A 21,321-nucleotide genomic window follows, 5' to 3' on the forward strand; every position below is an offset into this window, starting at 1 on the left:
TTATGAATGAATGTTTATAATTAAGCATTGACAATGGCTTATGCATCTTTATATTCATCTTCATATTTGCATAATATATCTCTAAACTAGTCTATATTAGATTATGTATCTTCAAAATTTTGCACGGTTATGAGTAGCGTTTCTTCAAATTTGAAGAGCTATTTACTCTTCAAACATTATTTTACTTTTTTTTTTCTCTCCTACCCAATAAAATCAACTTTGTGGAATTTGTATTAAGATATTTTGATATATGAAATCTATATTAAGTTGATGATACTAACTGTTTTTTAGTACATATTAATATTTATTGATAAAATTGGTCATTATATAAAATTGGTATTTTTTAGCACATTGTGCTAATTGTAAAATATATAAAAATAATAATTTTAAGAAAAAATAAAAAAATAAAAAAATATTATTATTATTTGATTCAAATATGCATAATTCAATGTGGAAGTTTTTCTTGATATGAAAAATCGATCTTCAAAAGATGTGATTTTGAATATACATTTAGAGAAACTAATGCTAATGATCTAACAAATTATCTTCTAGTGAAAAAGAAGATAAAATTAAAACAAAAAGTTTTTCAAGAATCTGTCAGTATAATTCATAATTTAAAAATGTTTTCTCATGTAACCATATGAATTCACCCCAGCCAATTTGCTGTTTGAACATCCGGTTGACCAGCCGTTGGTAAGTGTCACTCGCATTTTTGGGGCCGAACAACATGGCTTTGTAGCAGTAAAGCCCTCAGTTCGTGACAATTGTTGTCTTTTCCTCGTCGTCTAGGCTCATCTTGATCTGGTTGTATCCAGAATAGTCATCCATGAAGCTAAGGAGAGGATGTCCTGTTGTCAAATCCACAATCAGGTCGACGAGTAGCAATGGAAGGCTATTCTTTGGGCAAGTTTTGTTCAGGTCGGTGAAGTCAACGTACCTCCGCCACTTCCCGTTCGCCTTCTTCACCAAGACCATGTTGGAGAGCCATTCTAGGTAGTGAGTTTGTCGAATGAACCTTGCTGCCAGGAGACGGTCTACCTCCTTGGCTATTGCCACATACTTCTCTGCACTGAACCTTCATCGTTTTTGCTTGACCTTTCAAGTCACTGGTTCAACGTAGAGCCGATGCTCGATGATGGAGTTGTCTATCCCGGGCATCTCTTCGTGACTACACGCAAACACATCTTGGTGCTCAATGGGGAGACGTTTCAAAGCTTGTCTCAATTTGGGAGCCTGCTTGATCCCAATTCGGACTGTCTGCTCAGGTCTTTATTGGTCAATAGGAATTAGCTCTAGGGGCTTGTTGGGTTTGGCCTGTCGAAGAGCTTGCTCATCTCGAACCTCTTCATCCCACTTGGCCAGGATGGGTGGTGAAGGCGGCCCGGCCGTTCCTCGGCCTTTCCAATTGTCGCGACTACCTTTACCTCGTGCTTCACTCCCAAGCAAGGACTTGTTTTCCATAGACTTCTCCTACTCCCAAGTCCGTGGAGAACTTCATTTTGAATTGGTAGGTGAAAGTCACTGCTTTCAAACTGTTCAGGATAGGACATCTTAGTATTGCATTGTACGAGGAAGAGGCCTTAACCACAAAGAAATCAGCCATGGTTGCAACGATCTTGGGGGCCTTCCTAGCTAAGACAAACAGGGTGATGGCCCCCATCAATTGAACAATGTTGCCCATAAAACCTTTGAGCAGTATAGGGGTTGGGCGTAACCGTTTTGGGATGATCTCCATTCTAACGAAAGCTTCCTAGAATAGGATGTCTGCCAAACTGTAGTTGTCGACTATGATCATCCGGGTTGTAAAATTTGCAACCTACATCATTACCATCAAGGCGTCATCGTGCGGGTGTAGGATGCCTTCTTGATCATTTTCGCTGAAGCTTATTGTGGTGCCTTCAAAGTGCCACCGGATTCTGACAGAGGCTTTCCCAATGGTAAACACCTCTTCCTAGAGTGCTCTCCGGGTGTGTGCCCTCTGGGCTGACGAAGTGGTTCCTCCTTTTGCGTATCCCCTAGCGATTGTGCATATCTCCTTGATTGAATTGTCCGCCCTTGGGGGGCTTTTGTAGTGTGGGCTTCTTCGAGCCTTCCTCCTCTCTCCATGCCTTCCTAGGCTTGAATCCCTCTAGGGGCCTAGACGCCTACCTTCGAGTCGATCTTGCTTGTCCTCTAACCGACCGACGCCTTTGGTCCTCCTCCCTTCTTCTTTTTAGGGCATAGCAATTTTTGGTGCTATACCAATCAGTCATATGGTCCACGTAGTACTGGTGGCCCTCCTTGCCTCGGCCTAGCTCCCTTTATTGGTTCGGTTCTTGATTCCCTTCTACTGCCAAACTCGAGTGAGCCTGGGGTCCAATGCGCCGCCGAGCTGGGGCTTCTCCCTTTCTCTTTGGGTCTGGCAGTCCCCTTTTCCCCCTTCACAGCCGTGACCTCCTTTTTGTCCAGTCGCTTTTTGATCCACTTGCTCCATCTCTCCATCTCGGATCGTCGCGAAGTCGTTAGGATCTCGAGGGTGTCTTTGGCATTGATGAATCCGTCTGCCTGGTCCATGAACTCCCTTAGTGTGGTGGGAGTTCTTTGTGCTATTCTTGCCATAAACGGGTTCCGAGGCCACATTCCACCTAGTAGGACCGCTAAGGTGATCTTTTCGTCTTGGTCATCTATGGTCATGCATTCTTTATTGAACAGGGAGAGGTATGACTTCAAGCTCTTGCCGTCTCGTTGCTTCACTGTCAAGAGGTAAGTTGCCGGTCGTCTCCTCTTTCGGCTTGACATGAACTGTGTCATGAAGAGGCGGGCTAGTTCGTCAAAGCTCCCTATAGTCCAGGGCAGCAAGGACCCAAACCAAGTCCGGGCGACTCCCTTCAGAGTTAAAGGGAAGGCTCGACAGACAATCTCTCCCGAGAAGCTGTGCAAGGTCATGTGAGCTTTAAAAGTTTCCAATTGCTCCAAAGGGTCTTTGGACCGGTCATATACCTCCATCTAAGGGATTTTGAACTTGAGCAAGAGAGGCACCGCCATAACTCCTCCACTGTACGGCAGATTGATACTGACAAGCAATTGATCCATAATGGACGGCGTGTCCATCTGCTTGGCCATCTCCGCATATTTGTCACCGAGCTCTCAGAGTTTGAGGTGCACCTTGTGCCTCTCTTCATCTGCTGCAGTGTTTGTCAAGAGATGTGTGACTCAACATGCTCATTGCTGCTAGGTTCACCTTCTCCAATCAGCTCTTTGTTGATTTGCCTGAGTTATGCATTCTCCTGGTTGAGAGTTCCCGTTTCTTCTATCATCTTCTTTATTGTCTCCTTGATCTTTACAAGTCTTGCCTCCATTGCTCCGTTTCGATTCTCCTCTCTCCGTGTGGTTTAGGATTATGTTGCTGCCGACATGCAAAGTACACGTTTCTATAAGAAAGATCTCACAGACAACATCATTGTTGATGTCATGTTTCGCCGTCCAAGCAGTATCACGGCCCTAACTCTCAAGGCCTACAATAAAGGAGATGAGTGGGCTCTAGTGAGGTCCGGGGTTACCTCAATGCCCAAGTTAGTAGAGAGTCTATGAATGATGAAGATTGCTAAGAGAGTCAAGAAGAATAAGAGTTCAGAGAGCTTCCTCCTAGTTGGGATTGGGGTATTTATACTTGGCTTGGACCCTGTTGCCTAGGGAGATCTTGAGGTGTCAGGTCATACTCGAGTCTGACTTGCCACTAGCCTCCTGCCATGGCAGTGTGTTAGGTTGAGGTAGTGCTGTCCTACGATGCCTCAGGCAGCACGTTGTAGTGTGTCCAGACTCCCTGATATATATTAAATGCGGCATGTCTTTGGCTAGGCACGCCCACTATCGGACATGCCCAGCTGCCTAAGCCCTGGCAGTCATCTGTTTCGCACCCACTTGTAGGAGTCGATTGGCCATTGAGATCCCAGGTGACCACTGCCCATGGTGGGCTCTTCAACCGGGTCAGGCCCGACGCTCAGCCTCTAAGATGGGCAGGCACGTTGTGAGCATTCTCAATGGATGTTCTATAATGCATTTTTCTTTAAAATATAAAGAAATACTCCTAAAGGTGCCTTCCATTGGATTTTCTATTTTAAAGAGACTTTAAATTTTGCTACAGGAAAACCGCTACATCTAGAGGAACTTATTCATGCTTGTAAACGTTTTTTATTCATTTCTCACATATGGAGGAACCTAGCATGGAGGCTACATCATCAGATTGCCATGTCTAGGCAAGTGTTGGAATGGTGATGTTTTTAATAATGTGGATATCAATTTTTTGGTTAGTGGTAATATTTTAATAAAATTGAGTCTCATATATCACTTATTTAATAAAATGATAATTATCGAAAATAAATATTCTCATAATATAATCTCTTTTATTTTTTAAATTAATTTAAATTTTGGTTTAGCTTATAAATATGGATTAATTTAAAATAGTAGATAATTATATGACATTGTATATGAGGATATATTGCAAATATAAAAAAATATAAGAATATCATTGATAGTTAAAAAAAATATGTAAAATGAATAAAAAGATTAAAAAATATAATATTTAAAGATATGAAGAAAAAATAACTAAACTGACGTAATGTATATCATAAAAATTAATATGTAAAATAAAAAAAAAATTAATATTATATTTTAAATAATAGTATAAAGAATGAAATGTTCTTTTAACTTGCACGTTACAACTCGCTTTAAAATAAGATGAAATTCCACCCATAGAGATGTACAAGAAGTACTACAGATACCCATCTATTTGAGAGTTTTAGCTATTAGATTCTTCAGCTCCAACGTAACTGACTAAAATAAGATGATCACCATCTCTTATAACATCTATATCATCAATTTCAGCTCCATCTTTGCTAAGGACTTTACTTGGCGAGACCCCGAATTTCTTAGCACCTATCTCAAGTAGCTCCTGAAAACTCCCTGGAAGTAGCATAAGCTTTCCAGCTACTTCTCCCTTTTCTGGACAACTAATTGTCACTCTAGCAGGGTTATCTCCAGATTCTCCACGGTCCTTACCATTTCTCACCATGTTAACAGAGAATGGAAGGTCCTTCTCCCCATTGTGGGCAGAGGACATTATACCGAATGGTGAGTTGTGGAACTTATTAGTCCTGCGCCTTGGACGGGATTGGCTCCACGATCCATCGGTTGTACCAGTGAATGAGCCCTCCTGGGATGGACGGATTGCTGGCTCACTCGTAAATTGCCCAACGAAACGAATGCCATTTTTCCGCTCAGGAATCACAACAATGGATTCAGTTCTGGGTTCTTTAGCAGATTGGAAAAGGATTTTAATGTCTTCATGTCCTTGTTGGTCAGCTAGATCCCTTGGGGTCCAACCATCAGGGTCTGGCTTGTCAATATCAGCGCCTTGATGTAGAAGGAATTGGACTATTTCAATGTTGCCTTCACAAACTGCAACATGAAGAGCTGTGGTTCCACTGTTCTTAGGAAGTGTGACATCTCCTCCATAACGAATTATTTCCTCGAGCAATGCCAAGTTGTTTCGCTCAGCAGCAGTGCATGCAAATTGACCAAGGTCTCCGTGGTGTAAATTTGCACCACTGTCTAGTAGCACATTGATCGCAGATTCATGACCAGCTGGCAATGCTTCCCATAGTGGCACATTCCCGTCAGAGTCTACATTAAACTCATTATTTTTATACTTATTGAATCACTCAGCAGAGCAATCCATGCTAGATAACAACCTTAATTCCAAAACTCCAATGCAATGAAAGGTAATTTAGCATGGGGGCATATCTGATTATGTGACCTCAGACAGGGATTGAAATTAAGGTGACCTCACGAAATGAAAAACCATATCTGATACTGTACAAGTTCAAACATGGGGGCCATGTCTAGGCATTCATCAACTAATCACAGAATTTTATAAGGAGAGTCAACTGATATGAGCCACTAGTGATCATCTATTCTTAAAAAGGGAATATTCACATGTAGTTCTGCATTTTCAAATATTCCAAGTCTGATTTCCATTTCGAGATAATTTATAATATGTCGGATTTTGGCAATCCGACCAACTTTAAACTCATTAGTGGAAGGAGTCTTTAGATTTTCATGGTATGAAGGGAAAAGAAAACGACCTGCATAAACCCTGGTACGGATTTAAATAATGAACTCTAGCTATGTTGTTATCTACAATCAAAGTCATAGAGACGGCACGTGCATGCCTCTGGAAGTTGTATTTGAAGGCTTTTCTTTCAATTTGGAGGGTATGCCACAAATCATGTTTTGAAGAGTACGGAACAGCTAACGGTATAAGAGTACAAAAAATATTGCATATCACAACCAATAAATATACACGACACAGTAATACCTGCCAACAGAAACCGGTAGTGCAAAACCTTTTGGCTCTTCACACAATCCACAAATTAATGGAAATAGAAATAAGAAAGATAACATCCATAAAAACACAAAAAATTACCAAAAAAAGGAAAAACGGTGAAACAAACCCCATGTAGATTTGCACAAATAAATATCCCCACAAATGTTACAACAAATCATTATCCACCAGTTTTTATACCAATAATAACTCTTTATATATTAGGTGTTTGGTTTGGTAGTTGTGACATAAGCCCAGAAATATATTCTGTGCTCTTTAATGGTATTATAATACAAAGGTTCAGTTGCCAATTAAATTCACACAAGCACTCCAAAAGTCAACATATCTCTGCATTATTTATCTAAAATATTAGGCAGGTTCTTTGGTTTGAAGTAACAGGTTTTTGGACTAAAATAATGCTCCCAAGGGGGCAACGTTATAATAACAGCTTCACTATTGGCATTGACTTTAGTAAGACCTCAGTAGACATTCAAATGGTTGAGAAATATAAAGGACTTTTTAGAGAAATATTTGGATCCTTGGCTGAAAATGAAATATTGTGAGAGAAACTTCCAAAATTTGAAGAGGGAAACAGAAGGGAATTGAAAAAAAAAACAACCTGAAGAAGTTTGTGAATGTAATCATAGGTAAAAGTTACAGCAGTTTCAGGTTTAGATCTACTAAAACGAAACCTTTTGAGACAAGTACAGAGGAAAAAAATAGTGGAGTTAGAACATAGTCGAATTTTCATATAATCAAGTATGGAGCACTCAAAAACCACTTTTAAAAAAATAGAGCGAGATGGTGAAAGGTTTAAAAATGAGGACAAGCAAAAGGTAAAGTGATGATAATGACGTTTGCATAGTTAAGCACAATGGCCATGTTTATGGGCATGCTTCTGTTAGAAGGTACCTCTACTGTTAGGATCTGCACCATAATCAAGTAGCAGAAACACAATTCTCACTTCCTTTGGAAGCTGCTATATGCTGATTTTACAAGAAACAATGACGACATTTGAAAAATAAAATATTAGCATTCTCATTTCAAGAAGAGAATGAAGTAAGAAGTAGAAGCAAAGCACACACCAGAGCGGTCCGGCCATTGTTGTCCGAGTCATTTGGATCGAGACCCCCTTTCAACAACTGATGCAACAAGAAGTCATCCCCCCTTAGAGCTGCAAAGCATAGACTAAAAGGTAGGTCCATTCTGCCACGAGCTAGCATGTTCTCAGTCTCCACCAGAACTTCAGACATTAATGGGTCATTAAGGTCTTTCAAATGCTGCCCACCAACAAGAAAAGGCATGTAGAGCAGAATATGTTAATCTTTATTGTAAATATGATCTGAACTATTTCACGTTAGCTAAATGCTTGTATTCTACAAAACCAACATATGCTAAATTTGATTGACGACTCGGAAAATGGGAAAGGTTTACACCAACCAATTTAAAATTTCTACATATTTGTTAGAAAACACAGCAAGGGTACATTAATTTAAGTTTACAGACCTGAAGCAGGTTATTCATGATTATGGTCCCATCTCCAACATTGGACTGAACAATATTTAAGAATGTGGTACGGTTCACTCGTAGTAGCTGGCTCAACCTTTTGGTCCGCACTGTAAAGAGTTGTGGCCTGTAACAAAGTACTCCAATCTCTCCACAGACATCACCAGTTTTTGCCTCTCCTACAACCTGCAACCACTTCCTATGTTTTCAGTCAGCATATTTTATATCCTGGACATCATAACATATGTTTCAGCCCCAAAGGAATCCATCTAAAGTTAAAGAAGATTTGGGAGATCAGACTTACCTATTCGACTCCATTTTTCTTGACCAATAGATCCTGTTATAATGCAAAACCAGAGGCCATCATTTTCTCTCTTTTTTTTCTTTTTTTCTTTTTTTATAAGTAATAAACTTTATTGATCGAAAGCAACTAGGCAAAGCCCATGTACACAGAGGGTATACAAAAGAGACACCTAATTACACTCTAGCAAGATGAAAGGAAATTAAAAACTCATGAACGTCCCATCCATTTAGTACAATAGCCGAAAACCATTGGATCAAAGAAAAAACAAAATAATTCGTGATTTCCCCCCACTGTTCTCTCCTTCTTGTTGAAGCATCTCGTATTTTTTTCCATCCATAGGCACCACAGTAAATACATAGGGATCATCCTCCACATCGCAGCCAGCTGTGAACTTTGATGGTGCCTCTTCCAACAAGTTAAGAGATCCACCACCCTCTTGGGCATGATCCACTTCAACCCAGCCCTACATATGATGCCATCCCAAAGCACCCTCGCCACTTCGCAATGTAGAAAAATATGATTAGTCATTTCGCCATTTTTCTTGCACAGGTAGCACCATTCCAACACAATCATCCCCCTTTTCCTTAAATTGTCAGCCGTCAAAATCTTACCCAAAGCTACAGTCCAGGCAAAAAATGCAACTTTCAATGGCACTGGAACCCTCCATATACTCTTCCAAGGGAAAAATTCTAGTGATTTTGCAGGGGAACTCATAATCTGGTCTTGCAACACCTTGTAAAATGATTTGACAGAAAAATTTGTGTTCCCTGATTGTATCCATAGCATTCTATCTCTCTCATGCCCTCCTATCCTCATGGAGTAAAGAAAACTATAGAAACCTACTAACTCCTCCACTTCCCAATCTTGCACATTTATGAAAAAAGACAGATTCCAGTGCACCAGCTGCAAACACCTTCCACCCCTTTCTAATAAACTTCCAAAGACTCACCCCATAAGTACCCCTACCCTCCTTAGAGCTCCAACCCCCCGAATCACATCCGTACTTTCCCTCCACTACCATTCTCCACAACGAATCCTCTTCCGATTGAAATCTCCACAACCACTTTCCCAATAAAGCTTTATTGAAAGTAATCAAATTACGCACTCTCAAGGCTCCCATCTCCTTTGGACTGCATACCTTTGGCCAACCCACAAGATGAAATTTGTGTTCCTCACCCAAACCACCCCACAAGAACACTCTAAAGAGTTTTTCAATCCAATTGGCCACCCCCACCGGTAAAGGAAAAAGCGAGAGATAGTAAGTTGGAAGGTTTGAAATGGTACTTTTGATAAGAGTTACTCTCCCACCTTTTGAAAGGTAAAGCCGCTTCCAACCAACCAATCTTTTTTTCGACCTTCTCTACAACCCTGTCTCAAATGGAATTTGCTTTAAAAGAGGCTCCTAAGGGAAGTCCGAGATAACTCAAAGGAAGAGCTGCCACTATACAACCCAACAAATCAGGTAGGTGATCTATATTTTCCACCTCTCCCACCAAGACCAATTCTGACTTTCCCAAATTGACCTTGAGACCCGAAACTGCCTCAAAACATAGGAGTACATCTCTTAAAGATTTAAGTTGACTGCTCTCTGCATCACAGTAAATTAACGTATCATCCGCATACAGCAAATGAGAGATAGATAAGCCATTACTATTATTTCCTGCCCAAAAACCAGCCAAGAACCAACCCCTTACCGCAGCTTCCAACATTCGACTCAATGTCTCCATTACAACAACAAAAAGAAAATAAGATAACGAATCACCTTGTCTCAAGTCCTTTGAACCCTGAAAAAATCCACAAGGTTCCCCATTGACTAGCACAGAAAACCGAGCAGTCGAAACACAATATTTAACCCAGCTACACCACTTATCACCAAATCCGCATCTCCTTAACATATAGAGCAAAAAATCCCAGCACACATGGTCCCTTCTCCATATCCAGCTTGCAAAGGACTCCCAGGGCACCATCTCTCAACCAACTGTCTAAACACTCGTTCGCTATCAAAACTGAATCCGTAATTTGACGACTCCAAACAAATGCATTCTGAGGTTTGGAGATTATATTATCCATCACCAAACACATACGACTAGCTAGCACCTTCGAGATGATTTTATAAATCTCTCCTACCAAACTTATGGGTCAGAAATCTTTCGACTCTATGCCCCTGCAATTTTTGGAATGAGAGCGATAAAAGTAGCATTAAGGGACTTCTTGAACTTGTGACAAAAATGAAACTCGACAACGTCTCTTGAAGAATTTCTAACATTTCGCGATAACTCTCTACTGCAGTGACTGATTTCTGTTTAGCTTCTGTTTTGGATAAATGTAGATTCTCTTGGACTCGATTTTTACCTCAATGACTTATCTAAACAATCTGTAAGGCTTCTAGATAGACTCAATATTGTTTAAAGATAAATTAATTATTATTTTACATTCATCCAAAATTTACAAATATAATGATAAGATAAACCTTATCATTTAGTCATCTAATCCTAGCCAACTTTTGCCTTTACACTCTTGAAAAACCCGAATCACATCATCCTTCACCACATCCCAATACTCTTGAAAGAAAGCAATAGAAAAACTATCGAGAACTGGGCTTTGTCTTTACACATCCTACGCACCACTTGATGCACTTCGTCCTCCTCAAATGGCCTCTCCCACCACCTAGCAATACTATCATCTAGCTGGTCAAAAAAACAAACCATCCAATTTGGGGCACCATCCTGCCGACTCTTTAAGAAGCTCCTCATAGTAACTCACTATATGTTCTTGAACATCCTCCTTTGCTTGATACAACATCTCTCCCGATTGGATACCCTCTATAACATTATTCCACCTATGTGAGTTCGCCATTTTGTGGAGGAACTTGGTACATTTGTCTCCCTCCTTCAACCATAACATCCTAGATTTTTGTCTCCAAGAGATTTCTTCCGACAACAAAACCCTCTCTATCTTCACCACCACCTCAACCTTCCTCAAAGAGTTCTCCTCATTAGGCTCCCCTGCTTCTAGAGAATTCAACTCCTCCCAGCGAAAACTCTTTTGCTCATCCGTGTGTCTAAATACCTCAATATTCCACTGCTTTAAGTCAAGCTTAAGAGCTTTTAATTTGTTAGCCACCGTGAAATTCATGGGATGAATTAAAGGCCCACCAATTCCTCACCCTCTCTACGAAATCAGTTGATTGAAGTCACATATTCTCAAATTTGAAATAACGTTTACTCCCTTGAATGCCCCTACAGTCTAACATAGTGGGAAAATGATCTGAGCAAACCCAAGCCAATCACTTCTGACATAAATCTGGATACTGAGACTCCCAAGAAGTGGAGATTAGAAATCTATCTAACCTTGACTCCCCTCTATTGTTGGACCAAGTAATGCTCCCCCCATGCAAGGGGAGATCAATCAAATTAAGATCAAAGATCAACTTCAAGAAATCCTCCATCGCCCTTGTTAAAGAGGAAGCCCCCTCCTTTTCACAAGGGAAACGAACAACATTAAAGTCCCCGGGCACCACCCAAGGGAGTTCCCATAAAGTATACAAACCCACCAATTTCTCCCATAAATAACTTCTGTCTCTATCAACATTAGGCCCATACACTCCCCTGCAAGAGCCTACTCCCACCCATCCTCAATGTTCTTAAAATACCCCATAATAGAATAATTCCCACAACAAACCTCTACTAGTTCCACCATTGTCCTATCCCACATCAACAACACTCCACCTGAGGCCCCCAAGGAGACCCCACAAACGAACAGTCCCATAAGCTAGGAATGATATTTTTGTCAACATAATGCAGCTTGGTCTCTTAAAAACAAATGATATCCACTTTCCAACTATGAAGGAGGGATTGGATGCAAAGTCACTTATTGACGTCGTTGATCCCCCTAACATTCCACGATAAGATTTTAGTATGCATAAGGTAAACAGCTCCCCCGCCCCTTCACCCTTTCCCGCCCAACACTACCCTCCTTATGGTCATAATTAATAGTGCACACCAATCTTTTGATCTCCCTATCTTTTTTAACCGCTGACTTCATAGCCATTGATCTACCTGCTTCGATTGCCACTAAAATGGTCTTAAATTGCTCCTCATAACCTTCACACGAAATCCCAACCCACTGCTGTAATTCTAACACTTTTTCCAGCACCCAATCCGATGCCTTAGGGGTTGGAATAGGTGGAATAGCACAAAGAGGAGTGGAGCTACCCAACTTCTTCAGTTCATCACCCCCACTCAGAAATCCTACCTCCCCTGTAACTCCTCCACCCTTCTCATCCCCTCCTGTTTAAAAGAAAATTGTAGAGTCTTCAGCCTGTCCCTTGTGTTTGATAAATATAGAAACAGTTGTTCATGTCTTGTGGGATTGCCCAATAGCTAAGGATGTTTGGAATGATTTCTCAAGGCAAGTTCAAAAAAGCAGTTTCACTAGTTCTGGTTTTATGTAGCTGTTAATCTTCACGGATGGATTATTAGAGCAGGAGTTATTGGAGAAGTTCATCATGACAGCGAAAGAAGATATGGCAGAGGAGAAACTCTTTCATTTTTGAAGAAGTTTTCATCCATCCTAAGAAGGTTCTGCAGCAGGCTCAGCAACTTTTGACAGAATTCCAAGATAGTCAAGTGCTACAACATGTTTTTAGATATCCATATGCAAGTAGCAACTTGAATTGGATTTCTCCACCCTCAAATGTTTATAAAGTAAATTGGGATGTTGCAATTAAGCAAGAAATTGGTAAAGTTGGCATTGACATTGTCATAAGGGATTTTGAAAGAAGGGTAATAGCATCTAGAAGCTTACAGAAATTTATGTTTACTGATGCATTCACAACAGAATCTTAAGGAGCATTTCAAGCTGTATGTTTTGCAAAAGAAATAGGCTTGAGGAGGATCATTCTAGAAAGGGATGCACTGAATGTAGTTAACAACTTAAAATTTGATTCTTCTGAGTCTCACTTCTTAAGTGTTCTGTTATAAAATGCTAAGCAGGTTTTGACTCATTTTGATTCTTGAGATATTGTTCATGTCAAGAGGCATGTTAATTGAATAAAAATTTCTTTGATTTAAAAAATAATAATATAAAAAAAAATTCCTCACTTTCTCATTTCTCTATCAATTTTAGTTTTTATATATTTGTAACTGATGCACGTGTCCGTTACTGGTATGTGTGTGTATATATATGTGTGTGTGTGAGACGGAGGAGTTGTCATGGAATTCTATCAGGCGTGGCTGATGATTGATAGTGACTCGTCAAGTTGTTCTAACTTCTTATGATCACGCGTCCTAATTAGTTGGTGTATAGAAATACTTGGTCAACCATGGTCTGGATGTACTTTCGCTCGGTTGAACTGACGTGTAATGGTGATGTTACCACCATGCATTGAGCATCGTCGGTTGAAAATTTCTCTGTTAGTTTTGTTTTTTTTAAGGTTACGAAGTTGAGTTAAATTACATTGAATTTAATTTTTTATTAATAATAATAAATTGAGAAGATAGAATGAATTTTGTAAAATTTATTTCAGATGAATTTAAATATATTTAAATATTAAAATTAATTTAATATTATTTATAAAAAGTTAAAAAAATAATAAATTTCACGTATAAAAAAATGTTGAATTAAAAAAAATTATAAATCTTATGTTTAAAGCATTCCAACAACTAAATCATATCTAAACCGTCAAAAAAAAATTTAATTATATCTAAACCGTCAACCGAATCAACACAATAGAAATGAAGTTTTATTGTTACCAGATGTTTTGAGACTAGAGACTCAGCGAGGGATTTTTGCCAATTAAGAAATACTTTTTGCAGTCGGCAGATGCAGTCGGCGTGCAGTCGGCTGTAAAAAAATGAATTAATACAGAACCTACATAAAAAAAAATTATTTTTATAACTTTTTTTATTCATGTAGGTCCTCCTGAATATAAAAAAAAAATTTATAATTTTTTTTATTCATTCCGTACAACCGATTGCTCGCCGACTGCATTTGCCGACTGTATGTAGCAAAGCCCAATTATTCTATGAAATGAAATAAGTTATAATATAGAGAAATGTTTTAACTATAAAAAGATCATATAAAAGTAAATTTATCAGTTTGACGTGATATATTAAAATTATAAAATTATTTTTATTATAAAATATATCTAAATATATTATATGAAATCATGAAGACTGTTACGAATACAAAAAGATTATATAAAATAAGTTCACAAATTGATTTAATTTTATGAAATATATTATATCTATTTTATAATAAAAATAATTTTATAATATGACGTATCACAACAAGTCATATTAGTTTATAAATTTATTTTTATATAATCTAAAATATTTTCATATATATATATTTGAAGTTTAATTATGGGTACTATGAAATTTGGTTTCTCTATTTTTACAGCAGCATTTCATGCCTGCAGCAACGCAACAAGGAGAATTAGACCAGTGGAACATGAATGAGCCCATCGCGTGGGCCATGGCCAGCTGTAGGGGAGAACAGTGATGGACTCACAGGGGGCTGCTTTCTGGGCAGGAAAGTAACCGGACGTGGACATGGACGCGGTGCCTGTTCAAAGTTGCCCAACTTCCCCTGCACACGACAAAGAACAGAACAGGGCCGGCTTTCACGAAACTTACAATTCATAGGTGTCGTTTATGTAAAATTCTCGGAGTGACACCTTGATATATAATATACCTCCAAAACAAAAACAAGGCCACCTTGCTTTCTCCACATATACCACGTGCCTGTAATAGAATTTTTTCCTCCCCATTCCAAACTTTCATTTGGCATCAAATATTGACCGTGAAATGCCCGTAAAATCCTCCGAGTCGCACCGCCAAACTCAACTGCTTCTCCTCTTTAAGATGTGGCTCCTAGATTGATCGTTGATCTTCGTGTGCGCCACACGTGTTCCTGCAGATCTCTATAATCCCGAGCATCCCAGCCCCAATCCACCACAAGAGGTATCAGAAGCAAGTGGGAAAAATAAAATGAGGGGACAAAAAAATATAGATGTGAGAGGAAAGCATGAAAAATGAGAGGAGATGCCGGGGCGGAACTAGAATTTGGGAGATTAGCAAAGTGTGCCATACTTAGAAGTAGACATTAATTTACGGAATCAATTATAATCGAAACATCAACCATATATGGTAGTTATTTAGAGATAAATTAAATCATTAAAGTTGTCTATCTGAATCTCTTACTTGAACTTCATCTGACTTCATTTTTTTCTACCACGACTTATTTGGAAATGAAGTGAAAAAAGAATCCCATTTGTTGCAATGGATTATTTGGAAAGGAAAAATAGTAAATTTTACGTATTATATGAATATAAGATAATTATGAATTTATTTTTATATAAACACTCTATGAAGCAAGCACTTCTAACTAATACCATTTCCACAACTACCATATGACTTAGAAGGTTATAAAATGTTGCCTACTTTATTTGTGATACCTAATCATTTTACCTTTATATTAAAAGTGTTTTAATTTTTTCTAATAGCAAAGGTTCATATCGGCTTAGAGTGGCCACCACTCCAATTGGTCTAGTTTATTTTTGCAGATAAAATAAGATGAGATTAAAGTTAAAAATTGAATAAAATATTATTATAATATTATTTTTGTTTTAAGATTTAAAAATGTTAAATTGTTTATTTTATTTTCTGTGAAAATTTAAAAAAATTGTAATGATTAGATGAGATGAGTGAACAAGTGTTACGAAAACCAATGAGACTTAAAGTCTTGCTCAAAATTGATATTGCACTCACTCAAAATCAATAGGATAATAAAAAGGTCAATATTATTCTACAAATACATTATAAGAGCATAATCAAATGATAAAAATTAATTAAACAAAAATAAACATTTTTGTTATAAGATTGAGTATTGTAAAGTCTCTATAATATCGATAGAAGAATAATGCTACTCATTATTTCATAATATGATATTAGATGATTAAAGATTATTTATTATATTTCACTTGTGAGTCTATAATTTAATGTCATATCATATGATAATGAGAATATAATGAAAAAATAGATAATGAATATATTTTTTCTAGATAGAAATGGGCATTTGAGTGAGATTTGTTGCCTTCACTCCTAATTGTTAACTTGATGCCTGTTAATGGTAGTATATATGTACTTATTAACAAAACTTATCCAAAGAAGCTAGCTAATGGAAGACTTAAAAAAAACGTGTAAATAATTAGGAAAAATAAGGTTTGAGAATGTGAAAATTTATTAATCACAAAAAATCAGGTGCAAATGCTAAAGAAGAAGCCTAGACAACTAAATATTAAGTGAGATTTTTAAAAATGCGTTTTTTTTTTTGTTTCTTTTTTTTTTTTGTTTTTTATTTATTTTTTTTAGGGGGGAGTGGGGGATCCCCCAACATAGATCCGCCCTTGAGGACAAGGACAAACGTGCAATAAAAGGAAAGAATAATGATAGGGTTACTATCCTATTATTACCTATCTATTACTATTTTTGTATTTGATTTTTTTTAATTTTTAATTTTATTTAATGATTAAGGAAGTGAGTATTAGTAAAGTTATATATATATTTTTTAATTTTTTCTTAGTGATTAAGGATGTTAAAAAAATACTTAAAAGAAAATGATAAAAAAATAAAAGAATTTGAAATGAACTTGGATAGTAGATGGGTAGTAATAGAGTAGTACCCATATCACTACCCATATGAAATTAGATAGTTAGGGACTTTGAGGTAATTAAAAGAGAATTTCTTCAACTTCTAATAGAAAGTTTCAATTTTATTATTATTTTTTCTACGTCACTGATCCATTTGTATAGTGAGTTATAAGATATTATGAGAGACTGTAAAATATACTATTTATAATATATTTATCTTTCAAATGACTTGTAAACATAGGTTGCATGCCGAACTACATAAATATGTGCGTCTCATTCTCTATTTATATTTGTTATATATATTTTTTGTTTACTGAAATGATCATACGTATGGACATCGTATTGCCGATCTGAACCACAATAGGGCATTTTAAACGACACTAATCCAAGCTTGAACTGCACAAGAGCCTAAAAATGATTCTTTCTCCCTTTCAACCTCTTTCATACAAAACAAGTTTTGACAGTAAGATGGTTCTGACTACCATAATCTATTTATGTTACGAGTTTCCTTCAAGACCGAAACCACAACATTCAGTGTTAGAATAATCACAAAACTACACCAGCAGCAGCACCACTACATTGGATGTTGCTGCCCCACATCCCGTCGCAATTCATCAGTTTATTGACTGTTGCAACTGAGGGAAGTAGCCAGAAAGTTATAAAAGATGTAAAACTCGTGTATGATTTTTTTTTTTTGGGTATCAACCCTAATTAATAACGCAAACTGGGGGAGTCTTTGACACATATAAATCAATGGGATGATGTTACGGTTAATGCCATGTTTAGGCAATGAGGTAAGATTGAGAAATTCTCAAAAACTTCTTATAATTTTTTAACTAAATATTACTTAAATATAAAATATTTTTTTAATTTTAAATCTTTAACTTTCATATAATTATTATTTAATCATGACAACTTTTACAACCTTTAAAATAAAATACAAAAATTAATATAACTTTTTTAAATTTTAAAATAAAAATTATATTAAAAATTTATATTCAAATAATTCTTTTGATTTTATATTATTTTTATTCAAACTTTTTTTTCTCATATCTCAAAACTCAGTAAAATATCTATTTTTCTTTATTTTTATTCATTTTTATTTATAGACTATTTTATTATTATTCATATAATTATGAACTATTTTAAATGTTTAAACAAGTCCTAAATCTTTTATCAGAAAATAAATGAAAAGACTGATTTTGAATTTACAGAACTAAATATTATATTTTTGAACTCTAATATTAAAGAATTTTACTATATATTATAATTTTTTTTTGTCACAGTACTATATATTATACTTATAGTTGATACATGTCCAACAATTTTTTATAATTATCTATTTTGCTAGATTCAAGAACAAACTGAAAACTGAAAAGTGAAATAAGAATGCAATATTATTCTCCCCTAAATGACAAATTCCTGCCATCAGTCGGTGAGGAATCATATCTGAAAGCCGGCAAGATGTCGTTGCGGGACCCCTGAAACCTCAAAGAAGTGCAAAAGTGACCGGAATAGCCGGTAAAAAGGTCATTAAGAAAGCGAAAGGAAACCCACAACCCCCTCATATCAAACCGCCACGTGGCCGATCTTATCCGTTTCCCATCCCTCCACGCCGGCTCCATCCTTTAAAAATAGTAAACCCCCAACTATTAAGCCACCATCTCTCCCACCTTCTTTTCCATTGTCGCTGTCCAAAAAAGCTCTCTCTCACACACGCTCTCTCTTCTCTCTCTCTCTCTGTGAAAATCTTAAGCTTTATCTCTCCGAACCCGTTCTATATGGCTGCGAATCTCATCCCCTTCCGGCCATCAGGGATCCGAGCTTGCGCGACGTCGGACCACCGGAATCCCGACCAGAACCGTCCAACAAGTGCCTCGTCGCCCAACTGGTGGACCCCGATCTTCGGATGGTCCGCTGAACCCGACTACATCGACTCCGGGAGCAACAAGCAGATCCACAACGGCTCCGATAAATCGAACCAGGATCTCGACCCGAAGTCTTCCCGAACCAGGTTCGCCCCGGGTTCCTTCACGAAGGAGAAGGCGAGACAGCTCCGGATGATGACGATGGAGACGGAGTCGTTTCACGACGTCATGTACCACTCCGCCATCGCCTCCCGCCTAGCCTCGGATTTCAAGAAACGATCCGATCTGTGACCTGCGGCGAGCTAAGGACATATTTGGAGATCCCTAGTTTCGGAATTTTATATTTCTAAATTTCTATTTAACCTTTTTCTTGCAATATTTAAGATAAGGAAAAGTGGAAAATGTTAATGGTAGGTGATGTAATTACGTAGTTAATGCTGTTAATTAATTGCGTGATGGAGACGACGATGTAGAATTTATGGATAAAGATATGTACAATGGTGTTTTCAGAGCTTGCTTTCTTATTGTCAAAGATGATTCAACGTAGAGCAGATTGGCAGATAACAATTGGATCAGGGTTCAATTATTGCTTTCTCTCTCTCTGTGAAATGTCATGTAGGCATGAGATCATAGTCCATGGACATGGCTTTATGCTAATTCGACTTCATCCTGCAACTATTTCCAAGTTGTAATCAAGAATAGCATCCAAAGACGAATGTGCTTCATGTGTCATTTTCATTCCACAAAACCTTGATGAAAGATGAATATTATAACTTTTGATAATTTGAGTAATTTAGGATATAAAATGTAGAATGTTTGTTTAATTAGGTTGGGAAATTACTCAAACCTAAATTCAAAGCAACGGTGGTTAAAGAGTTGGAAATAAAAAAATTGCATAATCATTCTTTGTTGGAGTCTTATGGAGAAAAGAAACAGGAACGTCAACTTCGGTCAACAGTTGGGAAAGCAAATAATAAACTACAAACCTTCAATAATAGAGATGTCCCAAACCCTAATGCACAAATTTTAAGTAATTATTTTGTTAAAAAAGTACACTCTAAAAAAAAGTTTCACACTTTTTATAAATTTTTCTTATAAAAGACCAAGCGAGGCTTAAATACTTAAAATTTATATATATAATTATTCTACAGCATTGAATAGTAAAACTATTTCATCTCATCTTATCATTATAATTTTTTTAAATTTTTACACAAAATAAAATAAATAATTCAACTTTTTCAATTATTAAAATAATAATAATAATAATAATATCAAATAATAATATTTTATTTAATTTTTAACTAAAAAATATCTTATTTTCTTTCATATCAAAATTAGTTACTGTTCCTTTTTTATTTATAGACATATCAATCCTCAATTATCATAATGCTTAGCAGATAAGGGCGTTGAGAAAAGTGCTGGCTGTGAGTGGGTCAGCAAAAGCGTACACTCTTGACCAGACTTTTCTTCCCCCTCTTGTCTCTTGTTTCCTTATTGCCATCATCCTCAAAACTCATTTTACAAAACAATTTGTTCGATATTTTATTTTTCGCTTTTAAAATAGTAAATATTTGTATTATGATACAGGGAATTTATGAAAGAAAATGAGAGCAACTTGCTGCAGAGCACGCCTCTAGCTTGAGGCTAGGAAAAACGAAAATGGAAAAGAGGGGCTCACGAGCTGGTGCAGAAAGAAAAAAAGCGCTGGACCGAAAAGAAAATGAATCGACAAAAAGAGAGGGACTTACTCAAGGGGCAGCGCACGGCTTGAAGCTACAAACAAAAACGAAGGGAAAGCGCAGAGCAAGCCAAAGAGCATCCTCGTTAGATTAAGTAAATGTAAATCTAATAAAAATTTTAGCTAATAAAACTTTAAAATAGTCTACATTTTACAACTTTTTTTTTTTTTAATTTTTAACTACAATAAAATTAAGATTTACAACAAAATTTGTTTGTTATTATTTTACATCTAAATAAATAAAAAATAATATCTTTATACACTCTCTTTATTCTCCCTCTCCATTCTCTTTTTTTTTTTTTTTTTGCATTATTTCTCTATATTATTTAATAAAAAATAATAATGTATTTCCATATAAACTCTTAATTTATTTTAAAAAATATTATTAAATTTATAATATTTTATTATTATTATTATAACTAATAGATGAATAATTTAATATAAAAATAAGTTTTGAATGAAATAATTAAATATAAAATTATATTATATTATATAAATTTTACATTTATATTTAGATAATTCAATAAAAATGCTCTTGTGGGTTGGAATGAAACGAAGGAAAGGCCTCGAGCGTGACGCTACGGATACGGAAAAGAAAGTGAGACGCAGGTGCATAGTGGGAACGAAATGCTGGACGCGAGAAAGGAAAACTAAGGAAACGAATTGTGCCTGGAGGACGTACGCACGCGGAAAGGAGGAAAATAAAAGGGGTTCTTGTAGACGCCCAGGGGTTCCTCTTCTTCGGTTCTTCTTCTTTGGTTTATTTTTCCTGTGTCTTTTTTTCTTTTTTTAGTTCATTTTAGGTAGACTCAAAAATATTTAAAGAGGCCATCTATTATGAGATATTAGGCTAAATTTTTAAACCTAAGTTTTAGAGAGTAATCCAGATTT

At 36.8% G+C, this 21,321-nt stretch overlaps 2 protein-coding genes and 1 pseudogene across 2 annotated transcripts; 1 reads left to right on the forward strand and 2 right to left on the reverse strand.

Moving 5' to 3' along the window:
- Window positions 1-2,244: 2,244 nt before the first annotated feature.
- Window positions 2,245-2,985, reverse strand: LOC122304911. The gene has a single exon (XM_043117173.1). It carries the CDS (start codon window positions 2,983-2,985, stop codon window positions 2,245-2,247), a length of 741 nt encoding a protein of 246 aa, XP_042973107.1.
- Window positions 2,986-4,693: 1,708 nt separating this feature from the next.
- Window positions 4,694-8,185, reverse strand: LOC122304912 (annotated as a pseudogene).
- A 10,420-nt stretch (window positions 8,186-18,605) lies between these two features.
- On the forward strand, window positions 18,606-18,983 carry LOC122304913. Its single transcript, XM_043117174.1, has one exon. The coding sequence runs from the start codon at window positions 18,606-18,608 to the stop codon at window positions 18,981-18,983; it is 378 nt and encodes a 125-aa protein (XP_042973108.1).
- The last annotated feature ends 2,338 nt before the right edge of the window (window positions 18,984-21,321 follow it).

This window comes from Carya illinoinensis, chromosome 3 (assembly GCF_018687715.1).
Source record: "Carya illinoinensis cultivar Pawnee chromosome 3, C.illinoinensisPawnee_v1, whole genome shotgun sequence".
In the NCBI taxonomy this organism is placed as follows: domain Eukaryota; kingdom Viridiplantae; phylum Streptophyta; class Magnoliopsida; order Fagales; family Juglandaceae; genus Carya; species Carya illinoinensis.

What these genes read in the sequence shown, in the direction of transcription:
- LOC122304913 (XM_043117174.1), top strand. Translation starts at nt 18,606, where the DNA reads ATGGCTGCGAATCTCATCCCCTTCCGGCCATCAGGGATCCGAGCTTGC.
- LOC122304911 (XM_043117173.1), bottom strand. Translation starts at nt 2,985, where the DNA reads ATGGAGGTATATGACCGGTCCAAAGACCCTTTGGAGCAATTGGAAACT.